We start from the raw sequence: 22,855 nt of genomic DNA on the forward strand, positions 1-22,855 counted from the left end.
AAGAAACTCACGGTGAAAATCAGATTACCTGCAACCACAATTCTAACTTATTCTTGCAAGAGCTATCACTTTTACATTCCTCAGCTTCCTTATGCTCAATCTACATTTGGTATTTTTATTTAAAAATTGAATTGAATTGACTTTATTATTTACGTCCTTCACATTCATGAGGAGTGAAAATCTTTGCATTACATCTCCATCTAAATGTGCAATTTGTAATTAGTATCTACAACAGGACAGTCAATATAGCATAGAAATTCAGCATGAATTAATCAGTCTGTTGACCTGGTAGAAACTGTCCAGAGCCTGTTGGTCCTGGCTTTTATGCTGTGGTACCTTTTCCAGATGGTAGCAGCTGGAACAGATTGTGGTTGGGGTGACTTGGGTCCCCAGTGATCCTTCAGGCCCTTTTTACACACCTGTCTCTGTAAATGTCCTGTAGAAGTTCACATATACATGCTGGGCTGTCCACACCACTCTCTGCAGAACCCTGCGATTGAGGGAGGTACAGTTCCCATTGCCAGGCAGTGATGCAGCCAGTCAGGATGCTCTCAATTGTGTCCCTGTAGAAAGTCTTTAGGATTTGGGGAACCATACCAAACTTCTTTAACTGTTTGAGGTGAAAGAGGCACTGTTCTTTTTTCACCACACAGCCGGTATGTACAGGCCACGTGAGATCCTTGGTGATGTGTATGGGAGGAATTTAAAGCTGTTCACCTCCTCAACCCCAGATCCACTGATGTCAATAGGGGTTAGCCCACCTCCATTCCTCCCATAGTCCACAACCAGCTCCTTTGTTTTTGCGACATTGAGGTAAAAAAAATACATTATCATTTAATTTTCATATACTGTACTTTAGTTAAAGCATGCCTTGAACTTGCACCTCAGCTTCGGAATCAAGAATAGAATATGCGATTTTTGAAAGTAATGAAATAAACCTTGAAGCTTGCATTGTATTATTTTGTAAATAAACCTACAAATCTTTCAAAAAGTGATGCATTATCTCATTTAAGATGGCTTCACAAGAAAATCACAACAGACCTTCAATGCAGAAAGGTGTATCTGATGGTAACAGGCTGCTACAATATTTGCTTTGGCTGGGGTCTAAATATATTTAATAAATTTACTGTAATACCCTCATAAGATATAAACTATGTATATCTGATAAGAAATGTAACTTGAGAAATGTAGAGAGCATGTTAAAGTACAAATTACAAGCAGCAATGTTCTGGCACATTAAATAATGTCTGCTAAAACAGGATGCAGTAACTTAATACAAATATATTAATCATTCAAAAAAATATCTTTCTACAAACAACTCTTACGGTTTTGCCTTTGAAATTTTTTTATAAAATGTTTTATCTGGAGTAGTAGAGATGGTTAGAGAATATTAATAATAGACAATAAGCCTGGAATATAAATAGCTCAATTAGTGTACTCCTGCCAAGAAGATGTAACTTCAGATTTTAGTTTGTATGTGAATGCTATAGTAGCATATCAGATTCTTGACTAAATCTGAGTTGGAATCCCATTTCTAGCCTGAGAAGTTGTGAAAAGGATCAAAATTAAGGATAGGCGATCTGGAGACATGATACACCTCCTACCTCCATAAAGCATTTCTACCACCTAAAAGGCATTATCTGGACAAGTGCAGCTCAGTCAGCATAAGAGCCTCTTTGAAAGGCAAAATACTGCAGATGCTGGAGATCTGAAATTTAAAAATACTGTAAATACTTGGTATCTGTCTTCTTCTTAAGGTAATCACCCCTACTGGGGCATAGGCTGCCAACAACAGATCACCAGAGTCCTCTGTCCTTGGCCAGTCTTTCAAGATGCATCCCATTGAAGATCCTTCCTCTCTCAGGAAGGAGGTCTTTGGAGCTTCTGTTGCTGTTCCTGTATCACTGGGGTTTTACAACCCTCGTCTTGTGTAGCTGGGCTTGGGACCATCCATGGCAAAAGTTTGGTATCTGTACTCTTGATATTTTAGGAATTTTCTCAAAATTGATAGTGAACAAACAAATTTTAATATACAGAGAATGGGGGGAGAGGAGAGCACCAGGGAAAGTGTGCACGAGTTGGAGGGTAAGAGTGATCAAAAAGGGTGATGGTGCAAATTGATGAGTAGTGAAGAGATTGGTGAATGACAGAAGTCTGGAGAAAGTGGAAAGGGATAAGTAGATAATTATCAGAGGTCACTAGAAACTAATTTTTAATGTTGGAAATGGTAATTAATTTATCATCACCCTGCCTTAAAGATGGTGGAAATATTGTACAAATCATTAGATTTGATGTTGAATCCAAAGGCTGTACTGTCCCCATTAGCAAGTAAATGTCCTGTTTCTCAAGCTTATAATGAACTTCAATGAAATGGCATTAGGAGACCAAGGTCAGAATAGAGAATTAAAGTGACAGCCATGAAGCTTGTGTCACAATTGAAGACCATGTAGAGGTGTTCCATTGTGGTCACCCAATGTATTTGATCGCAAATGAAGAGGAGACCACATTGTGAGCAGCAAATCCACGTGATATCAAGAAACAGCTGAAAGCACTGGATTCTGCAAAGGCTATGGGCCCAGACAAAATCCCAGCAATAGTCTTGAAGACTTGTACTCTAGAACCTGCTGCACCACTAGCCAAGCCGTTCCAGTACAGCTACAACACTGGTATCTACCCGGCAATGTGGAAAAGTGCCCAGATATGTCCTGTACACAAGAAACAGGACAAGTCCAACCCAGCCATTTACTGCTCTATCAGCCTACTCTCAATCACCAGCAAAGTAATGGAAGGTATCATCAACAGTGCTATCATGCAGCACCTACTCGGCAATAACCTGCTTATGGATGGCCGAGTTTGGTCCATATTTTCGGTCCAAATATGGACCAAAGAGCTAAATACCAGAGGTGAGGTGAGAGTGATAGCCCTTGACATCATGGCAGCATTTGACTGAGTATGGCATCAAGGTCCCCTAGCTAAAATGAAGTCAATGGGAATTAGGGGGGAAAACCTTCCACTGTTTGGAATCATACCTGACACAAAGGAAGATGGTTCTGGTAGTTGGAGGTCAATCATCTCATCCTCAGGACATCACTTGCAGGGGTTCCTCAGGAAAGTGTCCTAGGACCAACCATCTTCACTGCTTTGTCAATTAGCTTCCTTTCGTCATAAGGTCAGAAGTGGGGATGTTTGCAGATGACTGCACAATGTTCTACACCATTTGTGACTCCTCAGACAGTGAAGCAGTTCATACTGTTACGTACCCCGTAACTGGGTTGCCAAACCAGCAGAAATGGATCACTCAGTTGGAGTCTGGAGTACTAGAACTAAGAAAGTTTTATTAAAGAAACAAGCAACACAGTAATCGAAAGGATAATAAATGCAACAATTCAACAATGATAACCACACGTGCACAGAATTAAGATAACAGCATCAATCAAGCTCTATCGTTGTCTAGGGGTAAATGACCAATTTCAAAATGACTCAAAGTTCAGTCCAGTTTGTAGTTCAGTTCGCAGTAATCGTTGCCATGGCGATGGACAAGGTGGGGGAAGAGAGACATAGAATAGGAACAACTCATCATTCAGAACGGCTTCACTCACAGACCAGCGAGATGGCTCACAAACAGCATTTGGGCGGGTCCTTGGTGATGTCACCTGAGGTCACCGACTGTGACCCCTCCTCCAGATGCGGTCGATCCTCTGCAGTGAACCCGGCACCCAGGCAAGGGCGGACACACACCGGGTTCCCGCTGATCATACCTTTCCACCCTGGTCGTTGTCTGGTACTTCTCACCCACTCGTGAGAAGCGTACCGCTTCCAGGGTCTCGTTACCTCGGGTGGCGTGTGTGTCTGTCTTAGCGAACCTGGCCCTTTTTATCCCCCTGCTGGGGTATCGCCTGTCCATCACTTCAAACAGTTCAGGGTTCAAAGGGGGGAGCCGCTCCAGACAGCTCTCTCTTCCACATCCCTTCATTACACATCTCCAGACGCTGCTCCATTGTTCCTTATCTCTCCTTCCCCTGAGGGCAGGTAGCAGACCAACTGCTGATGCCACTGATGCTAGCCCAGGCCAGCAAACATCTTAATTTTATGTGTATTCTCGTAACAATACCCAAATGCAGCAGGACCTGAACAATATCCAGGCTTGGGCTAACAAGTGGCAAGTAACATTTGAGCCACGCAAGTGCCAGGCAATGACCATCTCCAACAAAAGAGGCTCTAACCATCAACACTTGACATTCAGTGGCATCACAATCACTGAATCCCCTATTTTCAACATCCTGGGGGTTACTGTTAACAGGAAACTGAACTGGTTTAGCCCTATAAACACCATGGCGACCAGAGCAGGTCAAAGGCTAGGAATCCAACAGCATGTAACGCACCTCCTGACTCCCCAAATCCTGTCCACCATCTATAAGGCTCAAGTCAGGAGTGTAATGGAATACTCGCCACTTACCTGAATGAGTACAACTCCATCAACACTCCAGAAGCTTGACACCATCCAGTACAAGGCAGCCCACTTGATTGGTACCCCTTCCGCAAGCATCCAATCCCTCCACCATCGACGTACATTTGCAACAGTGTGTACTATCTACAAGATGCACTGCAACAACATGCCAAAGTTCCTAAGGCAGCATCTTCCAGACCCACAACCACTACCATGTAGAAGGGACAAGAACAGCAGATACCTGGAACAACACTGGAAATCCCCCTCCAGGTTACTCACCAACCTGATTTGGAAACATATCACCATTCCTTCATTGCTGCTGGATCAAAATCTTGGAATTTTCTCCCCAGCAGCACTGTGGGTGTACCTACACCTCAGGGACTGCAGTGGTTCAAGAAGACAGCTCATCACCACCTTCTCAAGGGCAACTAGGGATAGGCAATAAATGTTACCTTAGCTGGCAATGCCCACATCATGTAAATGAATAATTAAATTTTAAAAAGCAGAGAAAATAGGAGTTCCTCCAAACTGTTGGGGGTGGGGTGGGGGAAGATATATTGTGGCATTGGAATCTGCGAGAATTTACAAGGCATTTTTTAAACTAAGGATAAGGAAAAAGCTATACTTTCTGAGGGTAGGAGGAGAAAGGGGTAAGATTGTAATCAATGGTTGAGAACCATGAAACTCTTATGGAGAGAAAGTCATGAGCAAATACATATGGAAAGTGTGGAAGATGCATTGTCAGAGTTGATACAAGGGAAATGGAAAAATGGAAAGCAGAATTCAGCAAACTGACTGGGAGCTTCTGGGTTTGTAGCAGATTTATTTTAGCTATTCATTTCTGAGTATCTGCAATTTCCTAGGAAAGCAAACATTTACTGCACATCCTTAATCACCCTTGAACTGAGTCCCTTGTTGTGCCACTTAACAGTCAAATTTCTTTGATGGATTGGGAGTTACATGGAGACCAATCAGTAAGGGAAGCAGAATTCCATCCTCCCAAGGAATAAGTGATGGATTTTTATAATAATCAGGTAGATCTGTAGACAACACACATCAAAGTTGCTGGTGAACGCAGCAGGCCAGGCAGCATCTCGAGGAAGAGGTACAGTCGATGTTTCAGGCCGAGACCCTTCGTCAGGACTAACTGAAGGAAGAGTGAGTAAGGGATTTGAAAGTTGGAGGGGGAGGGGGAGATCCAAAATGATAGGAGAAGACAGGAGGGGGAGGGATGGAGCCAAGAGCTGGACAGGTGATTGGCAAAAGGGGATACGAGGGGATCATGGGACAGGAGGTCCGGGAAGAAAGACAAGGGGTGGGGGGGACCCAGAGGATGGGCAAGAGGTATATTCAGAGGGACAGAGGGAGAAAAAGGAGAGTGAGAGAAAGAATGTGTGCATAAAAATAAATAACGGATGGGGTACGAGGGGGAGGTGGGGCATTAGCAGAAGTTAGAGAAGTCGATGTTCATGCCATCAGGTTGGAGGCTACCCAGACGGAATATAAGGTGTTGTTCCTCCAACCTGAGTGTGGCTTCATCTTGACAGTAGAGGAGGCCGTGGATAGACATGTCAGAAATGGAATGGGATGTGGAATTAAAATGTGTGGGCACTGGGAGATCCTGCTTTCTCTGGCAGACAGAGCGTAGGTGTTCAGCAAAACGGTCTCCCAGTCTGCGTCGGGTCTCGCCAATATATAGAAGGCCACATCGGGAGCACCGGGCGCAGTATATCACCCCAGCCGACTCACCTGGAAGGACTGTCTGGGGCCCTGAATGGTGGTAAGGGAGGAAGTGTAAGGGCATGTGTAGCACTTGTTCCGCTTACAAGGATAAGTGCCAGGAGGGAGATCAGTGGGGAGGGATGGGGGGGACGAATGGACAAGGGAGTCGCGTAGGGAGCGATCCCTGCAAAAAGCAGAGAGGGCGGGGAGGGAACCAAAGGAAATGGGGGAGATCTTAAATAGGTTTTTTGCGTCTGTATTTACTAAGGAAACTGGCATGAAGTCTATGGAATTAGGGGAAACAAGCAGTGAGATCATGGAAACTGTACAGATAGAAAAGGAGGTGGTCCTTGCTGTCTTGAGGAAAATTAAAGTGGATAAATCCCCGGGACCTGACAGGGTGTTCCCTCGGACCTTGAAGGAGACTATTGTTGAAATTGCGGGGGCCCTGGCAGAAATATTTAAAATGTCGCTGTCTACAGGTGAGGTGCCGGAGGATTGGAGAGTGGCTCATGTTGTTCCGTTGTTTAAAAAAGGATAGAAAAGTAATCCGGGAAATTATAGGCCAGTAAGTTTAACGTCGGTAGTAGGTAAGTTATTGGAGGGTGTACTAAGTGACAGAATCTACAAGCATTTGGATAGACAGGGACTTATTAGGGAGAGTCAACATGGCTTTGTGCGTGGTAGGTCATGTTTGACCAATCTATTGGAGTTTTTCGAGGAGGTTACCAGGAAAGTGGATGAAGGGAAGGCAGTGGATATTGTCTACATGGACTTCAGTAAGGCCTTTGACAAGGGCCCGCATGGGAGGTTAGTTAGGAAAATTCAGTCGCTAGGTATACACAGACAGGTGGTAAATTGGATCAGACATTGGCTCAATGGAAGAAGCCAAAGAGTGGTAGTAGAGAATTGCTTCTCTGAGTGGAGGCCTGTGACTAGTGGTGTGCCACAGGGGTCGGTGCTGGGTCCATTGTTATTTGTCATCTATATCAATGATCTGGATGATAATGTGGTAAATTGGATCAGCAAATTTGCTGATGATACAAAGATTGGAGGTGTAGTAGACGGTGAGGAAGGTTTTCAGAGCCTGCAGAGGGGCTTGGACCAGCTGGAAAAATGGGCTGAAAAATGGCAGATGGAGTTTAATGCAGACAAGTGTGAGGTATTGCACGTTGGAAGGACAAACCAAGGTAGAACATACAGGGTTAATGGTAAGGCACTGAGGAGTGCTGTGGAACAGACGGATCTGGGAATACAGATACAAAATTCCCTAAAAGTGGCGTCACAGGTAGATAGGATCGTAAAGAGAGCTTTTGGTACATTGGCCTTTATTAATCAAAGTATTGAGTATAAGAGCTGGAATGTTATGATGAGGTTGTATGAGGCATTGGTGAGGCCAAATCTGGAGTATTGTGTTCAGTTTTGGTCACCAAATTACAGGAAGGATATAAATAAGGTTGAAAGAGTGCAGAGAAGGTTTACAAGGATGTTGCCGGGACCTGAGAAACTTAGTTACAGAGAAAGGTTGAATAGGTTAGGACTTTATTCCCTGGAGCGTAGCAGAATGAGGGGGGATTTGATAGAGGTATATAAAATTATGATGGGAATAGATAGAGTGAATGCTAGCAGGCTTTTTCCACTGAGGCAAGGGGAGAAAAAAACCAGAGGACATGGGTTAAGGGTGAGGAGGGAAAAGTTTAAAGGGAACATTAGGGGGGGCTTCTTCACACAGAGAGTGATGGGAGTATGGAATGAGCTGCCAGACGAGGTGGTAAATGCGGGTTCTTTTTTAACATTTAAGAATAAATTGGACAGATACATGGATGGGAGGTGTATGGAGGGATATGGTCTGTGTGCAGGTCAGTGGGACTAGGCAGAAAATGGTTCGGCACAGCCAAGAAGGGCCAAAAGGCCTGTTTCTGTGCTGTAGTTTCTATGGTTCTATGGGAAAGATGTGCTTAGTGGTGGGATCCCGTTGGAGGTGGCGGAAGTTACGGAGAATAATATGTTTGACCCGGAGGCTGGTGGGGTGGTAGGTGAGGACCAGGGGAACCCTATTCCTAGTGGGGTGGCGGGAGGATGGAGTGAGAGCAGATGTGCGTGAAATGGGGGAGATGCATTTGAGAGCAGACTTGATAGTGGAGGAAGGGAAGCCCCTTTCTTTAAAAAAGGAGGACATCTCCCTCATCGTGGAATGAAAAGCCTCATCCTGAGAGCAGATGCGGCGGAGACGGAGGAATTGCGAGAAGGGGATGGCATTTTTGCAAGAGACAGGGTGAGAAGAGGAATAGTCCAGATAGCTGTGAGAGTCAGTAGGCTTATAGTAGACATCAGTGGATAAGCTGTCTCCAGAGACAGAGACAGAAAGATCTAGAAAGAGGAGGGCCGTGTTGGAAATGGACCAGGTAAACTTGAGGGCAGGGTGAAAGTTGGAGGCAAAGTTAATAAAGTCAACGAGCTCAGGAAGCAGCGCCAATGCAGTCGTCGATGTAGCGAAGGAAAAGTGGGGGACAGATACCAGAATAGGCAGGGAACATAGATTGTTCCACAAAGCCAACAAAAAGGCAGGCATAGCTTGGACCCATCCTGGTGCCCATAGCTACACCTTTAGTTTGGAGGAAGTGGGAGGAGCCAAAGGAGAAATTATTAAGAGTAAGGACTAATTCCGCTAGACGGAGCAGAGTGGTGGTAGAGGGGAACTGATTAGGTCTGGAATCCAAAGAGAAGCGGAGAGCTTTGAGACCTTCCTGATGGGGGATGGAAGTATATAGGGACTCCAGACAGTCCTTCCAGGTGAGGCGACACTTCACCTGTGAGTCGGCTGTGGTGATATACTGCGTCCGGTGCTCCCTATGTGGCCTTCTATATATTGGCGAGACCCGACGCAGACTGGGAGGCCGCTTTGCTGAACACCTACGCTCTGTCCGCCAGAGAAAGCAGGATCTCCCAGTGCCCACACATTTTAATTCCACATCCCATGCCCATTCTGACATGTCTATCCACGGCCTCCTCTACTGTAAAGATGAAGCCACACTCAGGTTGGAGGAACAACACCTTATATTCCGTCTGGGTAGCCTCCTACCTGATGGCATGAACATTGACCTCTAACTTCAGCTAATGCCCCACCTCCTCCTCATACCCCATCCGTTATTTATTTTTATACACACATTCTTTCTCTCCCTCTCCTTTTTCTCCCTCTGTCCCTCTGACTATACCCCATGCCCATCCTCTGGTTTCCCCCACCCCTTGTCTTTCTCCCCAGACCTCCTGTCCCACGATCCTCTCATATCCCTTTTGCCAATCACCTGTCCGGCTCTTGGCTCCATCCCTCCCCCTCCTGTCTTCTCCTATCATTTTAGATCTCCCCCTCACCCTCCCACTTTCAAATCTCTTACTAACTCTTCCTTCAGTTAGTCCTGACGAAGGGTCTCGGCCTGAAACGTGGACTGTACCTCTTCCTAGAGATGCTGCCTGGCCTGCATTCACCAGCAACTTTGATGTGTGTTGCTTGGAATTTCCAGCATCTGCAGTATTCCTGTTGTTTAGGTAGATCTGTAGTGTTAGTTAATGGGTCAATTGCTACAGGTTACACAGCCTCTGAATTGTACGGTATTTACATTCTTGATCCATCTTAGTTCCTGTTAATGATGACCCTTAGGGCCTTGATGATTTTAAAGCTAGTGAATCTCTTGTTGGAGATTGTCATGGCCTGGCCCTTCAGTGACATGAATGTTACTTGCCACTTTTTGCCCTTTGTGTGAGGGAGATTAAGCTGACTAAATTTGTATTCACCTGAGTTTAGAAATGATGTACTTTAAACTTGAAAAGTTCTGACAGGCTGGATGAGGGGAAAATGACTCCCCTTGCTGGAATATCTAGAATTGAGCATTTCTTCACTCAGAGGCTGTTGAAGCTGTGGAATTTTCTGCATGTGGAGGTCGTGTGCTGAATATACGAGGGGTAATTGACAGAAGGAGTCAATTTTAGAAAACCTAGCACATTTATTTTTCAACATAGTCCCCTCCTACATTTACACACTTAGTCCAGCGGGCGTGGAGCATACGGATCATGGACCTCCAGAAAGTGTCCACAGATGGGTGATTGATAAGTTCGTGGCCTAAGGTAAAAGGAGATGAATTATTAATTTCAAACTTTCTGCATAATCACTCAAAGAGTTGAACTGCACGTGCATGTAACAAGAGTATCTTGGACCTCCAGGTGGTCCACAGCAGGGGTGAATGATAAGTTCATGGCCTAAGGTAGAAGGAGATGAGATATACAGCTCTCGTTACATGCACATGCCGTTCAACTCTTTGAGTGATTATGCAGAAAGTTTGAAGTTAATAACTCATCTCTTTCTACCTTAGGCCACAAACTTGTCAATCACCCCTGCTGTGGACCACCTCTGGAGGTCCAAGACGCCGACTTCTACAAAGAAGGGATCCATATGCTCCATGACCGCTGGACTAAGTTTGTAAATGTAGGAGGGGCTAGGTGTGCTAGGTTTTCTAAAATTGACTCCTTCTACCTTAGGCCATGAACTTACCAATCACCCCTCGTATTTAAGAGGAGAGAGATCAAATTCTAGGCGCAAAAGAGATCAAGGAGTGTGGGGAGAGAGTGAGAATATGGCATGAAGGTAGATGATCAGCCATGATTTATAGCTAAGTGGGCTGAAGGGCTGAATCTCCATAACTGCCTTTAATTTCTATTTTTTTAAACCTTCTTGCATATTGTGAGAGAGAAAGCAGCACCAATAATTGTCATTAGTGAACCAGGAAAAAATGAGGCCCTGAGTGGAATGTAAATAAAAATAACCCACATGGATCCCTTTTATCTGGTAGATGCAAGTCTAATGGAAGGGAATGTATGCTATGTGAGAACAAATTCAGCCAGATAGAGAGGAAAGTGATCATTGATAAGAGTAGAGGATCTAATTGGACCTCTGTTCAGGGGAGACTAGGGGCCTCTGTTTGTTTTTGTATGGAAAGATTGGCCAGAAAATTGTTAAAGTGGGCAGGGATATCAGAAGTTTGTGGACCTAAATGGAAAGAATAGGTAAGATAGAAATAAATGAGTTCCATGTGACCAGGAAACTGCTACAGTTGGGTTTGTGATCTCATGGAGGAGGTAGGAAATTGGAATCTGTGGCAAGAACATCTTCAGAAATAGATTACTGACTGTCAGGGAAATGAGAGCCACTGGTGGGGTCACAGCCCAGAGCGAGATGTAAAGAAATGTCAGAAAGTTGCTGTTCGATCCCTCCAACAGTGTGTTGGTATGCCTAACAACAGCACTACTATTTTCAGCTAATTTAATGTCAGTTTTGATGCAGACCCTTAATGAAATGGAGTTCAGAGAGAGAAATTTTAAGAGTAAAGCATTACAGCTATTCATTATTGCATGTGTCACTCTAAACATTCATTTCCTTCCAAATTCATAATATTCCTGCAATATGCAGTTAACACTCTTGTGAAAGAAATGTATTGGGACATTTTATTACAAATGCTGTGTGAATGCAAGATTTTTATGTTGAACTTGAGATAAGTGATGATAAAAACCAAATCTGAAATATGGATTGCAAGATGCAGCTTAAAATTGGTAATGCTACAAATATTTTTCTGCCAGTCAATAAGCAGTAATTGTAATGGATTCTTACTTAGAGAGGTTACTTCAAAAATCCAGGATCCATTATAGTGCAATTGAATGGTGCCTGGACTTCTATGGTGCTTCTGAATTAGAAAACCAATCTATAATTATGCAAGGATACTTGTGGTGCTGGGGGCTGAAATATTTGCAAACATGTTCACTCAGCCTTCACTGAGATATTTTATTACCGATAAACCTATTTATTATTTATACTGAGACAATTGTCAGTTATGGTGTTTTTTGTCTTCACTGTCTCTTGGATAAGTTTGAAGGAAAGAAATTCCCTCAGATTATTAAATAGCATCTTCTGCTGGAAAGTGTACGTAGATTTCAAGTTAGGTGTGATGGCTTGGATTGGATAAAGATGGTTTCTTAGGTGAGATATGAGAGGCCATGAAATTCTGTTTACTAAAATGTGGACCTTTTTTTAGATATGAATAGGTTGGTAGGAGAAGCAGAATTCTTATGTAAATATAAAAAATCTAATTTAGAAATATAGTTGCTAATCAATTGTTTATAAGCTACCTGACTAGTTTGAATTCTCTTATTGTGATTTGCCCCAGAACGGAACCTTACTCACCACAGCAGGGAAGTTTCAGTTGTACCTGGAAGAATGCTGAATGTCAAGTTCACATTGAAATCACCAATATGTCTAAATATTTATTATCACTTGTTTTTCCACTTTGCAGAGACGTAATAAAAAGAATTGACCAGTCGGAATTTGAGGGATTTGAATACATTAACCCATTACTGATGTCATCAGAGGAAACAGTGTGAACAAGTAGCATCTGAAGGCGGGACTGTTTTACCTCATTTGTTCAAAGGTCAGCTTCAGTAAACTTCAGACTCAATTTTGACTTCTCAAGTTGGTGACTTCTTTCCTAACCTACCTGCATGCAAGGTTGTGGATCTGGTGCAAGATTTCCAAGAGTACCGCAAACCATGGTGACTGCTGCCTGAGTAACAAAAATGAAGGCTGTTTTAATGGTAGTGTTGTATCAACAGCCACAGTTTCTCCTTAAAAACTGAACTTTGATTCAACTGGCATTTTATTAATGAAGGGAAGACTGCCTGACCCGTGCCTGCTTCCATGAAGGAATACTCCTTTTGTTCCCTCAAAATAAGGAATTATATGATGGTTTCTATGAAGGAACTTGGAGACACTGCACTTTCTCTCTCTCTTTATAAGTAGATATTCAGAGGTTTGACCTCAAGAGAAGGAATGTACTGTACTATATTATTTAAGAACAGTAGTATGGGTATCTACACCTTTACCTGAGATTGCCTTTTGACAACTGGCTAATGTGATTTACAAACCACTGGCTCTAACCAATACATAAGCAATAAAGTACAAGAAATCTGTGCTCTGTTGGTCAATAATGTACACTTGGATTGATCTTGGTTTAACATTCTACAGTCAAGATCTAGTCCAGTAATACTTAATTAACCAGTGAATCACAGTTCTTGCTAATTGCTGCTATACTATATAATGCCATGGAACAACTGGATTTAAAGAATTAAAAAAGCTGTGTTTTTTACCATATTGAATATTGTGTAATATACACAGCTAGATGCAAGTTAATTTTTCATGATTATTCACCAGGTTTTTTTTAACTACACTGTAGATTGCAGCTAAAACTAAACTGTTTTTGGTTTCTTGCTAGACTTGCCCGAGTGTCCCCTGTTGAAATTAATTTTCATTTACTTATGATAAAGATAATAGGATTATGGCTTGCAAAGAACATAATATACTGTAATAATGTTTGTCCTTCTCCCATAAGTGTACTAAAGTAGACAAAAGATTTGTATTTGTTAGAAATGGTAACTTTGATTAATGCTGCATTTAAAAGCTTCAAGTAGTGCAGACCATCGTTTAACCCTTAAATCAAAACTGATTAATGAAACTGGATGGGCACTAGGAAGGTTAATAATCTGAACTCACTAATTTCTAGATATCAAGCTAGTAACAAACCAGCAATAAAAAGATATTTCATTTTTGTAGCCAATATTTTATTCAAAATCCATGAAGTTGCATTTTTCCTCCCAAGTTTTTTTTGTCTACTCACATTTCAATACTACTTTCTCTTTATTTTTTAAAACAGCTTCTAATCCAGAAATTAGTAAATTCTGTATGTATGTGGATTCCAAAGATTTGTTTTGAGACAGTGAAGTGCCTAAAATGTTCTCTGACTGGATCAGGTATTTCTTTTAAAAATTAGTTATAACCAATCCAGGATAAAAAATCTACAGGGATGTCAGAAAGAACAATGTATTAAAATTATCACAATTCCACCAATGTACATATATAATTCATAATTTATATTTAGAACAGTGCGATCTGCTGCTTTCTAAAAGGAGGGGAGCATGCCAGTCTCCAAATCATTTCTATGAACAAAAGATTAATACTTTCAGGTCCATGGCTTGCCATTGCTCTGCTTCTATGGTAAAAATGTAAAAAATCAATTGATATAATTAGTAAATAATGATCAGCTTAAGCATTGTGCTATTAAAATATTTAAATAATTACTACACAATGACTTATAAATCCATAATTTCTGCAGCTTTTTTTGGTGGTACCATGAATTGATTTTAGACGATTCAACCCTTACAACCACTTAAGTCCTGGAACAATCTTTATAAAATTCTCCTTTTGTTATTTTTTCTGTTAATTATGAGTTTGTAACAGTTATATCTTTATGTAGGCTCAAGCAAACTTGAAACATGAGATCATTACCAGAAACTGTAATAATAAAATATATCATCGTGCCTGCAAAAAAATAAATACAAACATTTGTAAATAAATTATGATTTTGTCCCATTCCACTCATGATATTGCACAATTTAGATTAACTTTAAATGTTGGAAAATGTATCATTTGAAAAAAAAATCCTTGAAACATACAACAGATCCATAGGCAACTAAAGATAAGAAACAGTACTATTTTATGAGAAAGGGCAAAGATCCATGTGTTAAATGTACACCATTTTTCTGGACCTGCTCAATTTCAGTTTATCTTCACAACTACAGAATCCTGTTTAAGAAAGAAAAAGATGTACAAAAAGCTGGCTGTATGCCAGCCTGAGCACAGTTTGCTCAAAACTAGGTTTATGGCAGGCAAAGGAATTAATTCACACACTCACCCACATCCTTTAATTTAATCAGAAGATCCATGGCATTATATATACTGACTGGAACTGCACACAACTTAGCCAATCAGATTTTAACCATCTGGTCTATGACATTACTGGATATTAGGCCGGCTGCCAATTTTAGAAGTCTGTATGCAAACTGACATGTAAAGCAGTGGTTTCTTTCTGTTGCCAAATACTCCGCCATTTGCTAGTTCATTCCTCTTCATTTTTGCTATGTGAACTGTGTGTGTGCATCATAGAGGTTGATTATATTGTGCTGAGGGGGAATTGTTTTTCATTTGTTAAGTACTTTATTTTATTTCAAAATTATAAAGAATGTCATCTAATTGTGCTAATATAATGTTTCCATGGTCAGGTTAAATAGATGTATATTCTCCAAAGGCAATTCAGAATAAGAATGGGATTGTAACCAGTGCTTGATCAGTGCAAATACTGGGAAGAGGTGTTATATCTATCCTTGCTTCTCTTTTTAATGTCTATAAATATAATAATGAACAGAAGCACAGAGCCATGTCTACTTGGGCTCCAAATTGTATGTCAATTTTTCTTGAGAAACTGATAATGTTGGAAAAGCATAGAAAGTTGTCAGCATTTGAAAAAAAATTGAGGTCAATATTTCTGGTAGGACCAGTCACCAAAACTGATGAGCTGTACACAGAATGATTATCTTTGGTGGTAAAGACCAGCTATGGTAATCCCAATCAGGAAAATGCAGAGGGCACATACCAAGTAGTGGACTGGACCACAACTACCACAGCTTGGGCTCCCTGGTGTGTCAGTTTTTCAAACATTTCCCAAACAGACTAATTTTATTCCAAACACTGTTCACTTGTCCTTCTGTGTACTTGTTTTCTATCTGCCTGAGGAAAGTCAAAATCGTTTCAAGTTCCGCCACAAAGTACATTTTTTATTTACCTCTCAGTTCAAAAAGAGTGGAAAAATCAGCCAGTGCCACAGAACAAAGGTACTGTCAATGAATTAATTTTTGATTCACAATAGGGCAGTGTCATTTTTTTTTTAACCTTTTAAGAATTGCACCAATGAAACACTCCCTCCATTTCTTCTGTGGTCCAACTAAAAAATTGAATGGTCAGAGGCAAATGCAGACTTCTTAGATTATAGAACACTGCTACCTGTAGTGAGGTAGAATAGGGGAATTAAAATCTCACTGAATTGTGATCCACACCAGTTTTTTTCTAATAGAAAAATGAGCACAGAAAGGAGGCTATCATGCCTGTGTCCCTGCTAGGATCCTACCAAAGGCCAATTTCCCTGCATCCTTAAATATTCCAGCTGGGTCCCTATAATTTAATCCTTGGGAGCATTAAATATTATCCTTGACCAAATGACATATATGTCATTGCCCAATGTGCCACATTCTTTTTAGCTTTCTTAACTGTCCATCTAAATTATTTTGCCAGTCAGTGGTTTCTGTGCCACTGAAATCTTGGAGCATCTCTTTTGCTCATGATCGTTCTCCACAATAATTTATTCAGAAATTGGATAGAAATAGGAGGGGAAGGGTTGCAAGAGATTTTTTTTTAAATTGCAGCCCAGCTGCCCCAAATTATTACCAATGTCTGAACTTTATTTGCTGTATGCACTTAATTTTAGCAAAGTTTCAGTCTGCAGATGTACAGAACAATTTCTGGGACATTGCAATGGGAAACTGTGCCTAAGGAAAAATAATCAGTTTGGTCTGACCTGTTAAAATTTAATAAGGTTCTGGTACAAGTGCACAGTGGTCTAACTTTGATTAGCCTTTAAGAAATTAGAGCTAACTTAATGACTGTAAAATAGTGAAATGTTCATTGTAGTTATTTTGTATGATGACAGTTGATTTATGGGTGTGAATTGTACTGTTCTTGCCTATTCTCATAAAAAAATTGCTAATTTGAAAAAAAAATCTCAAGGCTTCTTTGCCGTTCGAGGTCAATTATTGTGGGGGAAATGGCTGAACAAATCTATAACCAGTAAAGAACAGGTTTATTCTTGCACATTTGAGTTAACTATTCTAGTGAAAGTATACAATAGTTGATACAATAGTTGACATCCAATGTGATGTCCTTCTAGCATATAACCCAGTTCTGTAGGTGCTATTTACATACTGTCATAGCAAATATCTTCCCAAGAGTTAGTTTTTAAAGAATCCATCATCATGGAAAATGTTATATAGCAGTAAGTGCAGTGATCTAATAACTTTCATAGTTCTCACAAAAGGTAAGAAAAGAAGTCATTTCTTCCAAGTAGGGATGCAGTAAATCAAAAGCAAACTGCACTTGTATGAATAAGCTAAAAGGTTGAACCTTATCAGTGGTCATTGTTGCTGGATTGAGAAAGGTTTGCCTTTTTGGCTGTTTTAAATAACTATTATTGTTTCTCCTAGACTCCTTTGTATTAATCTGATCAAAAGGACTGTTAAACATTACTGGTTTTGACAGACAATCTGCACGTCTTCACTTTCCTTCACTGTGGCAAACAAACCTTCCTTTAGCAACATATAATAAATCTTCACTAAAATTAAGAATCTTTCACTAAACAGAATAATCCTACATTTTGATATTCATATCAGAAATTGCAAGCTCCAGGAAAGACTAGCTGAGGAGTTGCACTACAAATCAGCCTTACTGAGGGGTGCAGCCCTTTTAAATGTATTTTCAACACTATTTTGTGAATTCTTCAAAAAAATTCTAGAACAGAAGCAAATGAAACCATTCCCCTGTATATTTAAGAAAGGAATTAAATATATTCCACTTAAAGAAAATTTAATACTTGTTTGAAATACAGGAAAATCTGGTTGCACATTCAAAACCTGATTCGAAGGCCACAGCCCTTTTCAACATTAAATGCTTTAACATTGTAAATAGTGGAAATCTAAATGAAAACCACAAAATAGTGAAATTAAAACAAACCATAAGCATGGGGGGGGGTGGAATCTGATTTAGAGGCTTTTTCCCAATACAAGATAAATTTCACCAGGGTCTTCTTGGCTTTCAACATTGCTGAATGCACCACAAAATGCCCCATTATGTTGAGACTTACCAGTGATGACTCCTGTTGTCCAGGCAACTTTCACAAAATTTATCCTTTTTCTCAAAATCAAGCAAACTGCAGATGCTGGAATTCTAAGTGTTCTGACAAAGGGTCTTTGGCCTGACTTATTAACTCTGTTTCTCTTTCTAGATAGGGCCTGACCTGCATTTTCTGTTTTTATCCTCATGTTTAATTCGTTACAGATATGAATTGACCTGCTCCATTAAACTAGGATTTTTCTGATTTTATTATTAAATTTGGATTTGTAAAGTATCAAATTAGGATGCTTCAATCCTGCAGAGTACCCTTCAGTGCAGTCAATCTTAAGTATTCACATACACCATTTTGTCCATCCAGGTTCTATATTTATACATGATACTGACCCATTTCTAAAATTCAAGACAATAACATAACAATTTTCATTGAGACAGCTCAACAAGCAATGCTTGTTTTGAGTATTTCCTGTTGAACCACAGTTATGTGACTGGGAAACTTGCCAAGGATTTTCAAGAGAAAAAACAGACTCTGGAGACTCAACAACTTGCTCAGTGCCTGATTGAGTATTTAGCTAGAGAAGAGCTGACAGGAAGGCAGTGACCCAAACTCCATTCAATAGCAAGAATCTTCTGGCCAGAAAGAAAGTATACAGAATGTTTTATAATTACAAATAGAACCAATAAGAAAAGGAGACTGTTCCAGACTTGTCCATTGCAGCACAGATAGAAAACAATACTTCCTCTTCCAGTCACAGTCCAATTTTAAAGCATTTTGAAATGAGCCACTATCATTTCCACACCAGTCAAGAAATTACAACACAGAAACACAGTATTAGATATATTTTTTTTACCTAGAGCTAATGCCAATTCCCTGCTTGTTTCATATTCTTTTTATTTTACAATTTTGATCATTGGAATATTATGATCTATCCAAACAAACAGCTGTAAATCTTTCCACGGGATGTACAGTAAATTTGAAAAAAAAATCACAATTATAACCGCCTTGAATGTCATTTTATTTATGTCAAAACACATATGTTGTCCTGCTGAACCAGATTCAGAAACCATTTTGATAAGATATCAAATCCCAGTATTTTAGCTTTATTCAGACTGTGCTGGATATGACCAGATTTCTCTGCTGCAGCAAGTTCCCTTGTATCTTGAAATGATCTTGATCCTTATAAAGGTAAGGATTATCTTGATCTCTATTTGAGTCTAAACCATGCTTCCAGGCCTAGTAATAGATTATGCATGACTTTTTTTTTTAAGAATTCACTGTTTAAAACAGATAAGCTCTGTAAATTTCTCTATTCTTCAGTTTGAAAGGATCAGAGTTGGACATCAATAGTTGTTACGATCTAAAAATGCCAAACAGGGAAACTCTTGGACACACTGGTAGCCTCTAACTTTTTTGATCGTTCATCTTACCCACAATGTTAACTTTTCAGCAAACTGCTTTTATTACCAACTGACGATTAATATTTATTCACATCACAATTCACATCATAGGACTCAATAAATCTACTCAGTAATTAACTTAACCATACAGATTAGGAAGGTCACAGGTCTGAATAAAAAAATGACTAACTTAACCAGACAGATTAGAAAGGTCACAGGGTTGAATCCAATATAGAGAAACTTGGCTCATTTTACTAGCCACTCGTGCAAACTATTTCTAAGTGCAGATAATGCAGAAAGCAATTTACCCTGGGTTGGAGCACCCTAGCAATGATTTCCAAATCAATTAATACCTTTAGGAAAAGCATGTCCATATGCTACTAACCGTTAATGACGTCAGAATTTGCGCAATACCATCTCTGCAATTTCCAAATAAATCGATGCATTCAAGTGTAACCTATGACCTTGTTTATCATTCATTAAAACACAACAGCAGATTGGAAAGCTGTTCATTTATACCTTTACCAATGATTAACTCTCAGCAGTTGCCAGGCTCCTTTTACATTGTTTAGTGTACAAAAAAATTGCTTAATAATTACATCACTTCTGTTATCACTGCAATGTCTACCAAATTGATTGATGTGCAACACCGAGCAAAGGATGGGATTAGTGCATTGGATTGTGCTGAGGGTGGCCCCACACTAAGGAGACTGATGTTTTCCCTCACTCATCCCTCAACCTTTTCTTTGCGGTTAGTCTGTGGCTGCCAGAGAGGATGGTTCTGTACGGTCAGACCACCGTTCTAGTCATCAACGTGGAAATGACACAACAGCTCTGCTTTTAGCACCCACTGGGAACAAGACTGGTCCTATTTTACTACAGGATTTTGGGAAATCCAGTGGACATTAACTCTGTATGTAGCACATGTTTCACGTACCATTTAAAGGTGAACCCCAGTTTCCTAGCATGAATGCTATAAATAAATCTCAACAGACCCAATTTAGGAAGTCAGAAGTCATTTAGGGGTTCTCTGTTCCTAGCCAGACACCCTTGTTGGAAATGTATGGATGGAATGGACTAGCCTACCTGTTAAGCCTCTGCAAAAAATGCAATGACTTGTAACTGACTAATGGGCACAGGTATTGTGCTGTAAGATGCTTGGCGCCTAGCATGGAGTCATTACATTCAGATGAGGTAAGAAAGTAAATCACTTCAGCATATAAAGGGGAAAAAAAGATTTTGCTAACCATGCAACTAAGCATATGCTAACAATCAACATTCAAAGTATGAGGTATCCTGACCTGATCTAAAGTGATAAAATTATGTTGAAAACTGCTGATTTAAATGGTCAGCAATTGGAGAGGACTCTAAATTCAGCTAGATGTGAATAGTTGGATAGAATCATAATTGGTTTAAAAAAAAGTCCAAAGAAACATGGAATATCACCACAAATGCTGTATTCATTGTCAGCTCCCAGGCTCTAGCATTTTATTTATAGTTCCAGTTGAATTATGTCCAAAACTGCATTAACATGATCCTCTTTCAGCCAAGTAATTACCACATCACATCTTCTGTGCTCTCTGAGAGGCATTTGGCAAGGTGGCTATCGACTTCCAACTGGGTGAATCTGAAAGAACAAGGGTCATTCTATAATCAATATAATGTGGGAAGAATTAACACTAACTCTTGCTATGTGCAGTATCAGAAAAGCTAATTAGTAAAGTAGCAAACAAAGATGAGCAACAAATTTGAGCCACACAGTATTGTTTATTTCAAAACTGTACAAATAAAGTATACTTTTTCCAGAGTGAAGTGCACTGGCCATTTCTTGCTGCTCTCACATGGCTCTGGAAATTCAACCAGACACTTGTAAGTGTGTGTTGTGCTTGCACACATGATGTGCTTCTGGTCCTTAATGATGTCGATACTGTTTGCTCTGTGGCTATATGATATAAAAAGGGCATCCGTGCCGTCACAACTTCTCTAGGTCACTACAGACTGCATGGATATGGCAAATATGACTCCTAATCACCACTGAAACTTACACTGACCTCAACTCTGAAAGGAATTTCGAAGTGCTGAAAAAGCAATAGTAAATGCATAGTGCTTCCTCTCATTTTTGCTCGGACTTAAACCTGGAGCACAGGGACCCTGACAGATGATTTATACAAGGGCTCACTATTTAAAGCTCACCTCACCAGGGACTCACACTCCTCTCTCAAGCTCTCTGAGAAGCAATGTCTCTAAAACCTTCTGCTTACCAAGGCAATTATCACAAAGATCTTGAGCTATCACAGCTGAAATACAGCCTCATAACTTTACATGTCAAGATCAAGCTCATTATCAAGCAGAATTTCCTCGCCTCAGGATCATCACCAATGCCACCGCTGTTCATCGCAACATTCATTAGGTCACTTTCACTGTTGATACCTTTAAGCAGAAGCAATATTGTCCTTCAGCACAAGCCTGAGGATTTATCAACATTGCTAACTTGGCTCAATGTTCAGACATTCACAGGCTGCACTCAACAGACTCTGAGCTCAGCAGGTGCTGCCAAGGGCTCCCAATTCCTTATTGTTCAAAACGTGCTCCTGAGCAGTACAAGGTATCCAAGGAGCTTGTACAATTCCCATTCCAAAGCAAATCCATTTGCCTATCTAGGGGCATAATTTGGGTTAATGACTGAATTTCATTCCTCTTAAGGGATGCCCTGAGAATGCTAGCTTCCTTCACCGGACTTTGCAGATAACAGTATGTGGATCTGCTGTAACCCAGATCACACAACTGATGAGAAAGCCTCCAGCCCCCTGCTGATCCCAAAAAGCTCCTCAAAACAGCTCTCTGCATTCTGGTGGTTACAGTGTGCCCCGTCACATGCCTTTACCACGCAAAAGTAATTTGCACACATTGGAGATTGCTCTGCTGTCAACAAATAGTTACAGACAGTACCAGAGACAGACCAACAATGGCACAATAACTTTGAAAAGCCTGTGCATTTACCTCCATTACTACAGAATCCTTCTCTATCACCTGATGTGTTATCAGTGTTGATGGTGACATATCGAGAGAGCAAACACCTCCAGAATAGAGGCGATACAATCCTGGCTAAGTTTTTTTCATTGTTCCTCTACTCCACTACCAACAGTTTCCCTCTCATGGACAAGAGGGAATGGGTAAAGTTCTATATAATGAGGAATGCTGTCAAAGGATCCAGCCGGATATAGATCAGTTAGACATGGCAGAGTTCAATCTGGACAAGTGGGAGGTGATACATTTCTTTTTTGGGAGGTCAAATCCAAAGGGAAAGTTGCAAAACCCTTAAGAGTATTGACATACAAAGGGATCCTGAAAGTGGTGGGGGCAGCATACAGCTTCCTTGCTTTCATTGGTCAGAACAAAGTCAGCAAATCATTTCCCAGAATGAAAATGTCCATTACTAGAGGACATAGGTTTAAGGT

At 40.6% G+C, this 22,855-nt stretch overlaps 1 protein-coding gene across 2 annotated transcripts in view; it reads left to right on the forward strand.

Moving 5' to 3' along the window:
• The window catches only part of prkcz (protein kinase C, zeta), a 395,150-nt gene extending 377,718 nt beyond the window's left edge, over positions 1 to 17,432 (forward strand). The window contains exon 18 of one of the 2 annotated variants that reach the window (XM_063033456.1): positions 12,508 to 17,432. In XM_063033456.1, coding sequence (XP_062889526.1) covers positions 12,508 to 12,595 — 88 coding nt within the window. In that variant the 3' untranslated portion in view covers positions 12,596 to 17,432. The remainder of the gene's footprint in view (positions 1 to 12,507) is intronic. The other variant, XM_063033457.1, reaches the window with a different exon arrangement.
• Positions 17,433 to 22,855: the final 5,423 nt, after the last annotated feature.

The sequence above is a fragment of the Mobula hypostoma genome, chromosome 25 (assembly GCF_963921235.1).
Source record: "Mobula hypostoma chromosome 25, sMobHyp1.1, whole genome shotgun sequence".
Taxonomy (NCBI): Eukaryota; Metazoa; Chordata; class Chondrichthyes; order Myliobatiformes; family Myliobatidae; genus Mobula; species Mobula hypostoma.